A 12,106-nucleotide genomic window follows, 5' to 3' on the forward strand; every position below is an offset into this window, starting at 1 on the left:
TTTTCTGAAGGAATTTGCGAAAGGCTCATACAGATTTTTCAATTTACTTAGATTTTTAGTTGATAGTAATGTAGCAATGGTTAGACATGGACCTCAGTAAGGCACTGTTTATCTCTGCTCTGTTTGGGTTGTGAGTTGCAGATCAAGGTAGTATCTTGATTGGTCTTAATCTCAGTCAAATAATTACATTTTTACCTCCAATTTACATTGGAAATGGTGGTACTGGAGAAAATTAGAATTTAAAATACTTTAAAAATTGATATTTACAGCACAGAAGTTTTTTTTTTAAGGAAAAACTGCTTTTATTCAAAGGTAAAAATCAAATATGCTGTTGATTTTTGCCAGCATCTGAATTGACATAAGAATTTTAGTAAAGAATATTGAATTCTATGATAGTTACAGTTGAGCCAATGAGAATTTTTTTTGGTATATATGGAATTATTCTGTCTTTCTTTGGGCTCTTTTGTTCTTTTGTTTGTGGGGCAATGAGGGTTAAGTGACTTGCGCAGGGTCACACAGCTAGTAAGTGTCAAGTGTCTGAAGCTGGATTTGAACTCAGGTCCTCCTGAATCCAGGGCTGGTGCTTTGACCCCGAGCCTATGAGAATTAAAAAAAAAAATTCATATTAGAGACCTTTAGGTAAGTATGGTTTCTTAATAAGTCGAATTCTTGTGGGTAACTTCAAAAAGCTTTTCAAGCGCAATATTTTCCATTGATTTCCTTTTATAGAGGTGACTATCAGCAGCCCAAATTAATGCTAATTTGGTAGTGGTAGTGGTGCTTGTGGTGCTGGTGCTGTTTCAGTTCTTATTGTCCTTGCTTACATTGGTATTATTTTAATTTGCATAATCAAGAATCTTGTTCTTAAATGTACTTAGAGTAAATAGTGTATTCGACAGTCCCATGTTTGAAGAATCTGAAGCATATTAAATGATGAGTCATCAAGGTTTTTTTTGTCTTTTTTGGTTTTTTTTGTTTGTTTGTTTGTTTTTAAGGCTAGAATTAGATCAGGAACAGACCTTGAATCTCTTAAGTTAGTGATATCTAAATTGTCCTAGATAACAAGCTCATTATATCCTACTTAGGCAGGAAATATACCTACAGACAGTTAGCTGTGATTAACCTCCAATTTATTCTTTTTGGAGAGTGTAGGGAGTTGATTAAAAAGATTTAACCAAATTCTTAAGTTCAAATTTGAATTGGTCACTTTGTGACCTTGGACAAATAAATGATTCACCCACACTGTACTTGGAGGGTTGAACTAGATAAACTGTATAGTTATTTCCAGCCCTAAATTTGTCGTCCTGCTGGGAATTAATGTTGATGAAGGTGTATATATAAGAGAGTATGATATAGGACAGGGCTTCTTTAAATTTTTTCCACTTGTGACCCATTTTCACCTGAGAAATTTTTATGTGACCCCCCTGGTATATAGGTACATAAAATAGGTATACGTAACCTTTTATTGTTGCCAAATTTTATACAACTCCCACATTGTTGCATGACCTGTATGGTGTCTCAACCCACAGTTTAAGAAGTTAGGATATAGGAGATTTAGATGATGTGGGTCAGAATTTCAATTCTGATACTTTATAACTGTGGGAAATTGTTATGGACTTCTGGGCAAACCATTGTGCCTTAATTCTCTCATCTGTGATGTGGGGATAATGTCACCTTTTTCAACCTAACTTATAGACATGTTTTAAGGTTCTATAATCTTAAAGAGCTCAATGAATATGAATGAGAGCTATTTTTGAAATTGATTTTCGTGTAGTCACCTGACCTTTCAGTTAGGTTCCTTCTGCCTTATTTATAACCTTATCTGCCTGGAGGATAGATCAGATCTCCAGAACCCTCTTAGATTAATTTAGAGTTGGTGATAATACCAAACACTAGTTTGATGCTTCAGGTTCTTCATAATTCACTTCCCAGGCTACCATTGTGCATTCTGTTTCTTGGTAATTTAAGTGCTGTATGTTCTCTTCTACACCCACATAACAAAATCTTTACCTTTTGTTTAATAAGTAATTAATGATGATTTTAAAAAATAGAATTTTAAGAACTTTGAAACTTAAATTTAGAATTTAAAAACTACTTAAAATTAAAATTTTAAATTTAAAAGCTTTAAAAATTTAATGGGTTGCAGTGGTCAAAGAATTAATGTCCAAGTGGCCAAAATACTAGCCTCAGTTAGGCTAGTACCCTAACAATAGATAGGAACTAACACTAAGAATAATTTCATTAAGATTATATTCTTAAGCTCCACCAAGACTCTACCTATATTGCACTGACTAAACCCTTGAGAGAACCCAAGGTCGCTTCCATACCACAATGAAGCATCAGAGTAGGATTTTCATACATATATAATGTGTCCACATTTACTCTCATTAGTACTGTATTTTAATGATGTTAATCATGAAAAGTTAATCTTTAAAAATAATAAGGGGGCAGCTAGGTGGCCCAGTGGATAAAGCACCGGCCCTGAATTCAGGAGTACCTGAGTTCAAATCTGGCCTCAGACACTTGACACTTACTAGCTGTGTGACCCTGGGGGAGTCACTTAACCCCCAATGCCCCGCAAAAAAAAAAAAAAAAAAAGAGAAGAAAAATTAAATTTAAAATAATAAGAGCGGGGGGGGGGGGAGGAATTGAGAAGGTAACATGTATAAGCAGGGCAATTATGTTATTATTGTGTTAATTTTACTATTTAAGTATAGGTAACAAGTTCACAAGTTTCACATACAATCTTCTGCTCTGTTTATTGAAATACTTGAGGGGACAGCTAGGTGGCACAGTGGATAAAGCACTGGTCCTAGATTCAGGAGGACCTGAATTTTTTTTTTAAATTTTTTTTTTTGGTGGGGAAATGAGGGTTAAGTGACTTGACCAGGGTCACACAGCTAGTAAGTATCAAGTGTCTGAGACCAGATTTGAACTCAGGTCCTCCTGAATCCAGGACTGGTGCTTTATCCACAGCACCTGAGTTCAAATGTTGCCTCAAACACTTGATACTTACTAGCTGTGTGACCCTGGGCAAGTCACTTAACCATCATTGCCCCCCCCCCATTTGATATTTGAAAAAAGAAAATTAATCTCAAGATTGGGTTACTTTTATTGTTGTAGGAAAAATAAAGAGAAGGAAGAAGTATTTCACCTGAACACCAGAAATGAAGTTCTTAGATTCTCATGCTCTTTTTTTTTTAATTTTTAAAAAATTTTTGCAGGGCAATGGGGGTTAAGTGACTTGCCCAGAGTCACACAGCTAGTAAGTGTTAAGTGTCTGAAGCCGAATTTGAACTCGGGTACTCCTGAATCCAAGGCCAGTGTCTTATCCACTGCGCCACCTAGCTGCTCCCTCTCATGCTCTTTTTAGAAAAATTTGAGACCTCTATCCACAGTGACATTCTTTTATCTTAGTTCAAATCCTGGTTAAAAAAATCTTGTGGCCTTTCACAAAAAGTAAATCTGAAGAGTAAGGAAAGTAAGTGGCTACTTAAATTTAGATTTCATTTAATAGGTGTAGCTGTAAAAAAAATCATAAAGCACTGATTTAATGGCAATTAAATTGAGGTAAAGTGTCTACCTATTATTCCCTTCCACTCCCACTCCACCCTTCCTCACTTCAAAGAGGAATGTTTTTTTGTAAAATTTTGGTTTTCCCCAGTCTTGAAGGTCTGAGTGAAACACAGGTTAGAGCATGACCTTTTAGTGCATAGTTGAAGACAGTTGAAATTGTTTTGCCACAATGACAGATTTAAATGTTCAAACTTGAATAACTGACTAGTATTTGAAGTTGGACAACAATAGGAGCTCTATTTTGTAGGCTACTGTAAACTTTGGACATTAACATTTAGAATGAGATCTTAATTTTTTTCCTCCTAGGCCTTTAAATGGAAAATACACTTCATCTCTTTAGATATGTCTGTCTTTCACCACCTCACCTTTCTTACTGAGTGAAATGAAATATTGAAGACTTCTGAAAGTTTGAGGTTCTGTCAGAAACCCCTACTCCCTTTTTGTAAGTAAGTGATGGATAATCTTGTTTGCAGTATAGTAGAGCAGAAAGCAGGTGCTTGTCATGAAGAAACCCAGCACCCATAATATAAATAGTTTGGTGTCCCTGGGCAAGGCAAATTCTGTGAGCCTTAATTATCTTACCTATAAAATGGGCATAGTAATTATTGTAATTTCTACTCTTAAGGTGATAATGACAAGAAGGCTTTTGAAACCTTAAGGCACTTTAAATGTGAGCTTCTTATTTTTGTCTGGATGTTTAATTGGTACAGGGAGTTCCCATGCTGAGAGTTTACCTACACCAATATAAACCAGCAACTCTTCTGTAATTTAGCCTTAAGGTTTCCCATTGTCACCCAGCTAATGTGTGAGATGGAGGCAGGACTTCCAATGAGCTCTTACTGGACCTGAGTCAAGACCTTTGTCCATTTTGCCATTATTACTGTCATTAGTAGAAGTAATAATTATAATCTCTCAGAAACTTGTATTTTCCTTTCTTTTCTCTTGGGGACTTCCTTACACTTAAAGTTGATCGTGACTGATTGGAATCATAGAATGTTTCAGCTATGAGGGTCCTTGGAGATAATCTAGTCCAGTCCCTTTCCTTTTTTACAGGTAAGGAATCCTAAACTCTGGGAAATGAAAGACTTCTTTTTTTCTTTTCACCTTTCAGTTTTTTACCCTTCCTTCTCCCTTTTTTCTTTCTGAAAAGAGAACAGTCTAAGGGCTTTAAAAAACCTTGTCACCAATCCTTTTCTTTGGGTAAAAGCAGTGAGCGCTTAGCCTTTTCCTTGAATCCTATGAATTTCCCCATGCTCTTAGTTTTTGGAATCTTAATCTAGACATAATGTATTGACTGGTACTCCAATCATCTTTGGATCTAATAGAAATCATTCTAAGTAAGTGCATGTTATGTCACACCCACCTCCACTACTGTTACACCACGTCATGATATCTCATTCCTAGCATTTGATTTTTCATCTTTTTAACCGTAGGTTTCCTCTCTGTCTTACGTTAATAATTACATTTATATAGCACTTTAAGATTTGCAAATTGTTTTACATTTGATATTCTAAAATGATTATAAGCAATATTGAACATCAATACCACAAATTACATTTGCTTTTCAGCTATTAACATTTAAATAAATGGAATGCAACCTATAAAATGTCATAATTTTTCATTTGTTTTGTCTCTTGTTGGGATTATTCCCATTCAGTTTTTCTTTTATATGGTTCTGTTCTTATGGGTCTTTTTTGCTGTTTCTTTGCATTAATTCATAAAGATCTTTCAGTAATTTATTGATTGATAAAGATCTTTCAGTGTTTACTTTCCTCACACATGTCAATCTTAATTGAATTATAGTAGTCTGTTATGTTGTAGGACATTTAGGTTGCCTCGAGTTTTTGTTATTAGAACTAAGATTGATACAAAAATCTTAAAACAGAACTTTGTTTGGTTTATGCTTTTAGGATATATTTCCAACAGAAGAATTTTTGAATCAAAGCACATTTCATGTGATCGTCACAACCTTACTAGGTAAATAGTATAGATATTATCACCTTTCATTTTTTACAGATGAGGAAATTCAGGCTCAGTGAGGTTCATTGACATAGGCAATAAGAATTATGAGTCAGTCATTCCTCTGTGGAATATTCATTTTGCGGAATATTCATATAGCTTATTTTATTGTCCCACCTTCTGTCACCAACTCTTGATCTGTGTAAATGTTATTCACATCGTGTATCACCCATGGTGAATTTTGAACATTGGCACTGCTTCTCATTACACAACATGCTTCCAAACACCTACCAGGCATGCACTGAGGGAATATAAACTAATTTTAACAGCCTAAGCAGCACATAGGAAGACAAATCTTCTGCCCCCATAAAACCTACATAGTGAATGTCAAGGCCCGAATAGCAGTAGTTTTTGTATTCCTGGTCTTGTGAATTAGCTAAGCTTAAGTAATTAAAAAAAACTCCTTGTATTATTGGTTCACAAATTTACTAGGGCAAATTTGAATCCTGATATATAAGGATGGAGTCAGCTCATCCAAGTTTATAATTTAGTTAGCATGCTTTCTATTTCAACATGTATGCCATATACCTGACACATTAAGTAGAAATGTCTTATGAGCCGCCAGTTACAGAACCCCTCCTTCTCCTTCACTCCCTAGTCTCCCTCCCCCTCAGGGTTCTCCAAGGCAATGTTTACCTATTAAACTACTCAGAGCCCTATTCTGTTACTTTAGATGCACTGCTACTCTGCTTAGATACTCAATTTTTAGAAAACTCATTATTTTCTTTGTAAAAACTGCTGCCAGAAGCTGAAGTTGGAGCATTGATTTACTGCTTAGGGATCACTGGATCATTTATAGCTGGTAGAGACCTTTAGGGGGTTATTTGCTCTAACCCCTTCATTTGTTTTCAGATGGTGAAAATGAAACTTGCATTTGATAAAATAACCTAGCTGAATGTTACAGGGATTGTCTTAAGTGTATCTGGTATTTGAACCCAGGCTTTGTGACTCCTATCCCACTGTCTTTGCCATTTAGTGTCAGTGCCATCTAGTTTATTTTAAAATCATGGCTTGGCTTTGTGACAGTCATCTAATCCTAAAAAAAAATCACATGCTAAATGGATGGGACTGTGTGTTTTCTGTGTGTGTGTGTGTGTGTGTGTTTTCAGTCATGACCCCGTTTGGGGTTTTCTTGGCAAAAATACTGGAGTGGCTTGCTGTTTCCTTCTCTGGCTCATTTTACAGATGAGGAAATGAGGCAAACAGGGTTAAGTGACTTGCCCAGGGTCACATAGCTAGTAAGTGTCAAGTGTTTGAGGCTGGATTAGAACTCAGGAAGATGTCTTCTTGATTCCAGGATTGACCCTTTATCCACTGTGTCACCTACCTGCCAATGCTAATTTAACTCCTACTTTTAAAAGCTCTGTGAATTTCTTTGGTATAGATACTTCTTTCCCTGATTTCTTTCTTTCCTGCTCTTTATCATAGATTTGAATCTGGAAGAGACAGACCTTAGAGGCTATCCATCTAGTTTAACCCTCTATTTTTGCAGATAAAGGAAAATGAAGAAGTGACTTGTCCAAGTTTACATTAATAGTAATGTGAAAGGTGGGATTTGGTATTGGGTCCTCTGACTCCAGAGACTGAAGCCTTGATGAATTCCTCTGTCTCTGAATTTAGCTAACGTGATCTTAAAGGACAGGTATTGGTAGTCTGTCCCTAGACCTGTATTCTAAGCCTTTTCAGATTGGTAAAACCTACCAAAGCCTATGTTTTCCTGGCAAATACTTGGGAACCAAGCTCCCACCTTTATGCCATCATAAATTATACTAGAGAAGGACTTCAGTAGAAGAGTAAGAATTGAGAAATAGTGTGGGGTAATATAAAGCAAAAGAAAGGAAGAAATTTGGAATATAGTAGCAGTGGGCGAAAGGCTTTATCAAACTTGCTTATTCATTTGACACAGTTGTTAATAAAAGGTACAAAATGTTAGCATTATAAAAGCATATGTAATATCAATTATGGATATTAAAAAGATCAGTATACAGTGCCTGAAGTAGGTCAGGTATCCCTAATTTTTGTATATAAATGATGCCCTGTAGTATTTATGACAGCTTTTTGTTAGAATATCGTTTTAATGAAAGACTTGCAAAATCTCATTTTAATATTTGACACTAGATTTTTTAATTATAAAAGTATTTTATTTTCCAGTTACATGTAGAGATAGTTTTCAACATTTGTTTTTATAAGATTTCTAATTTCAAATTTTTCTCCCTCCCCCTCCTCCCCAAGACAGTAGGTAATCTGATACAGGTTATATATGTACAATAACGTTAAACATATTTTGGCATTAGTCATGTCAAAAGAGAAGAATCAGAGCAAAAGCACCCAAAACCAAAGAAATAGTACGGTTCAATCAGCATCCATATTCCACAGTTCTTTTTTTTTCTGGATTTGGAGAGCCTTTTCCATCATGAGTCCTTTGGAACTTTCTTGTACTGTTGGATTGGTGAGAAGAATCAAGTCTGTCACAGTTGATCAACACATTATGTTGATGATACTGTGTACAATGTTCTGGTTCTGCTCATCTCACTCATCATCAGTTCATGCAAGTCCTTCCAGGTTTCTCAAAACTCCTCCTGCTCATCGATTCTTACAGAACAATAGAATTCCATTACATTTATATACCACAGCTTGCTCAGCCATTCCCCAGTTGATGGGCAGCCCCATAATTTCCAATTCCTTGCCACCACAAAAAAGCAGCTATAAATATTTTTGTACATGTGTCCTTTTCCCTTTTTTATGATCTCTTTGGAAAAAAGACCCAAAAGTGGTATTGCTGGGTCAAAGGGTATGCACAGCTTTATAGCCCTTTGGGCATAATTCCAAACTGCTCTCCAGAATTGTTGGATCAGTTCACAGCTCCACCAACAATGCATTAGTGTTCCAGTTTTTCCACAGCTTCTCCAACATTTATTATTTTGGCTTTATTGTCATATTAGCCAATCTGATAGGCTGACACTAGATTTTGAGAATCTTCCTTTCAAACTATACAGAACTTGAGCTTATTTTGATATGACACTCACTTTTAAAGTACTTAATCTTCTTAGTTACAGTTTTGTTTTTACCTCAAGTTCAACTTCTTTGAATGAGCCAAAGCCCTTTGAAACCTTGATATTCCCTTCTTTTATTTGAAGGAAGGTTTGATAGCTCACATTTTAGTGTGAATTGAAGCCTCTTTTTTTTTTTTTTTTTGGTGAGGCAATTGGGGTTAAGTGATTGGCCCAGGGTCACATAGTATCAAGTGTCTGAAGTCGGATTTGAACTCACCTAGCTGCCCCGCATTGAAGCCTCTTATGAGAGAGAGTAGAACAAGGGAATTGGTTCTCAGGTGTCTTCAGTCAGATCATCATAGCTTTATCAGCTGGTCTAAAATTTCTAGGACAGGATTGATCTATGCTTGATTCCTGTCTCCCACCCTCTCTGTCCCCACAGATTATATGGACCTTGGCAGAAGAGATGTGTTTTATTCAGTTTTTAAGCACTAATTTAAGTACTTAATAAATCTTTCTTTCAGTAGCATTTACCTCTTTGAATCTATGCCAGAAACCACTATTGTAAAACTTTAGTTGGGGGGGATGATCAGGGAACAAGGTCCTTGTTTAATAACCATATGGGATCAGACAGGTGAAGTTTTAGAAAAAGAAGGACCTCGGATTATTTTGGCAAAAGTTTCATTTTATAGATGAGAAAATGGCTGAGTGAGAAATTTATCAGTATTAGTAAAATACACTAAAATTACCCATACCATGCTATAAAAATTTTAATTTATTTTGTTGTTCATTAAACCTGACTGCTACTTTCATCCAGTTTGATCTTGAACAAGTCACTTCACTTATTTGGCCTCGGTTTCTTCATCTGTAAGATGAGGGGATGGAATTAGATGGCCTTCAAGATTTATTCTATCCCCAAATCTGTGATCCTGCAAGGATGTTCTTATAAACATCAACATTACTCTAATGATGGAGAAACTAACAGACAACCAAGTAACAGTTTATAGTATGAAAGGGCCTGTATTTGTGCCATTACCGTTTTCCTCACTGATAGAGATTTAACCATATGTTTTTTTGGGTGTGACTTAAATGTTGATTTTTATACTTAGGTGATGACATGCAGGAAAAGGTTGACTTTCATAGCTTTCTGTTGCCTATTTGGCTAGAGTATTAACACACAACTTAAAAGTACTTCTTGTCCAAAAAACATGAGTAAAGATTTGCCCCATGGCCCACCACTCAGCCCTTTTTATTCTCCAAGAAATTTGTTTCCTCCCTCGCCCCCCCCCCAAGCCATGGTGCATCTCTTTTTTTGAGGGGTGGGGCAGGGCAATGAGGGTTAAGTGACTTGCCCAGTATCACACAGCTAGTAAGTATGAAGTGTCTGAGGCTGGATTTTGAACTCAGGTACTCCTGAATCCAGGACCTGTGCTTTATCCACTATTCCCTCTAGCTGCCCCCCTGGTGCATTTCATTTTGAAGTAAATACAGTTTATAAATATCCTGAATTAAAATGCAACGGCAACTAAGTTTCCTGGGGACTAGGGGGGCAAACTCTTTGATTCTTGTCTTTTGTGGATCTTAGGGAATAACCATTTATATTCCTAGAATCTTTTTTTCTCCAGAAGGTTGAGAACATGTTACCTCAGGCAAACACATTGATAAGTGATGGTTAACCTCATGTTTTTGTGTGTGCGTGTACACACGTTCTCCAAGGTTGAGCAGCACCATCTGGTGTGTTGTAGACCTGCCTTGACATAGGGTTATTTATTTTAAAGCAACTCCTTTTTAAAGCTGCAGTATGTTTAATGGGTAATCCTACATTGAAAGCTGCTGGTATGTTGGCAGTTCATCAAAGCAAGGTTGTGATCCTGTCACTTCTCATTAATGAAGGCTTTTATTTGGCTTAAAAAAATCATATCTCCTGTTAATATCTAGTCTTTTCATAATGGTAAACTTGAGGGGATGTCTGACATTTTATTATTAGTGACCAGGATGTAGACACTTTGGTTCTTGCTTTGTTATGTCCAATTGTCTGTTTTGCTGAAGTCTAATTTTAAATTATAAAAATCCAAATGAATAAAATCACCTGTGATCGGCCCTTTAAAGAAAAAGGCTATTTCTTCTCTTAAATGGATGCTTCCATTAGACTGAAATTTGTGCCACCACATATTCTTTGTCATATTGTGGATTTTAAAAAAGGAATATAAGAGGTATTGACCTCCTTCCTGATAATAAATAAAAGAAACTTCGGCCCAGAGATTAAGTGATTTATCTGAAGTCATACAGGTAAATAGTAACAGAACTGAGAGTTAAACTTGGATTCGGTGACTAGAAGGTCACTTCTCTTTTCACTGAATTCAACTGTTTATCAGTATATTTTTTGACTGGGATATCAGTTTCACAAACTAAGGGCAACTGTTTGTTTTGTGGATAACCAAACTGAAGGAATCTGCAGCATTAAGATGAATAGTAAATGTAAAGAACATTCTTCTCTCTTAGGATGTCATGGAGTATTCTAATTATGTCAAGAAGATAATTCCTTGTGTCTATTCTAGAATTTTCCTTTTGTAGATAAGAAAAATGAGGCCCTGAGAGTTTGTGGATTTGCCCAATGTCAGAAGTGGGATTTGAACCTATTCTGACTTCAGTGTCAGTATATTGTGTCAGTCTTTTCAATAACAGCATTTGACCTATCATTCTTTTTAACTTCTTCAAGGTTCTTCAGTGGATTTTTATGACACCCTTTATCCCCACACCACATTGAAGTGTTTACAGTCCCTCCTCAATGTGCCACCACCAAGACAGGTTTTGATAGTTATATAGGACAAAGACATAGTCCTTGCCATTTTAAGCAGATTATCTCCAGGAATAAGCCTGAAACAAAGGAAATGACAGCAAATAAGACAATATTTTATGTGAGAGGGAGGAGCAATAAAGGGAAGTGTCATGGAAGAGTTGAAATGTGATTCTGGGGGCAGCTAGGTGGCATAATGGATAAAGCACCGGCCCGGGATTCAGGAGAACCTGAGTTCAAATCCGGCCCCAGACACTTGACACTTACTGGCTGTGTGGCCTTGGGCAAGTCACTTAACCCTCATTGCTCCTCAAAAAAAATTAAAATAAAAAAATGAAATGTGATTTTGATTTTAAAGGATGAGTAGGACTTGGCTAGGCAAAGGAGAATTTGGAGATTCAGGCAAGGAGAATAATATGAGTAAAGGCAACAAGATAGGAATGAAAATGATTTTGTTTGTGAGATGGAAGAGGGCTCAATGTTGGGGAGATAAGAGGGGTCCAATTGTGGAGCATGTTAGCCAAGTACAATTTAGACTTGATTCATTAGGTAAGGAACTACTGAAATTTGTATTTGATGATGATATGGTGATGAAAGTGGTGGTTAAGAAAGGTTAATCAAGCATGGGGTATGTTGGATGTATTGGAGTGGGCAATATGGAATGAGAGAGACCAGTTAAGAACTTGTTGCAATAATGAGGTTAAAGGTTAATGGTGGCCTA

The 12,106-nt window shown here is 36.3% G+C and overlaps 1 protein-coding gene across 12 annotated transcripts in view; it reads left to right on the forward strand.

The window, feature by feature from the left end:
* The window catches only part of ELAVL2 (ELAV like RNA binding protein 2), a 175,872-nt gene that overhangs the window by 20,528 nt on the left and 143,238 nt on the right, over positions 1-12,106 (forward strand). For 2 of the 12 annotated variants that reach the window (XM_043976938.1, XM_043976940.1), the window contains exons 1-2: positions 4,564-4,629; positions 5,487-5,553. The exons of 8 other annotated variants lie outside the window; for them this stretch is intronic. In XM_043976938.1, coding sequence (XP_043832873.1) covers positions 4,581-4,629; positions 5,487-5,553 — 116 coding nt within the window. In that variant the 5' untranslated portion in view covers positions 4,564-4,580. Of the gene's footprint in view, positions 1-4,563; positions 4,630-5,486; positions 5,554-12,106 lie in introns of those variants that run through there. 2 more of the 12 variants (XM_043976939.1, XM_043976937.1) reach the window with 2 other exon arrangements.

The sequence above is a fragment of the Dromiciops gliroides genome, chromosome 1 (genome assembly GCF_019393635.1).
Source record: "Dromiciops gliroides isolate mDroGli1 chromosome 1, mDroGli1.pri, whole genome shotgun sequence".
In the NCBI taxonomy this organism is placed as follows: domain Eukaryota; kingdom Metazoa; phylum Chordata; class Mammalia; order Microbiotheria; family Microbiotheriidae; genus Dromiciops; species Dromiciops gliroides.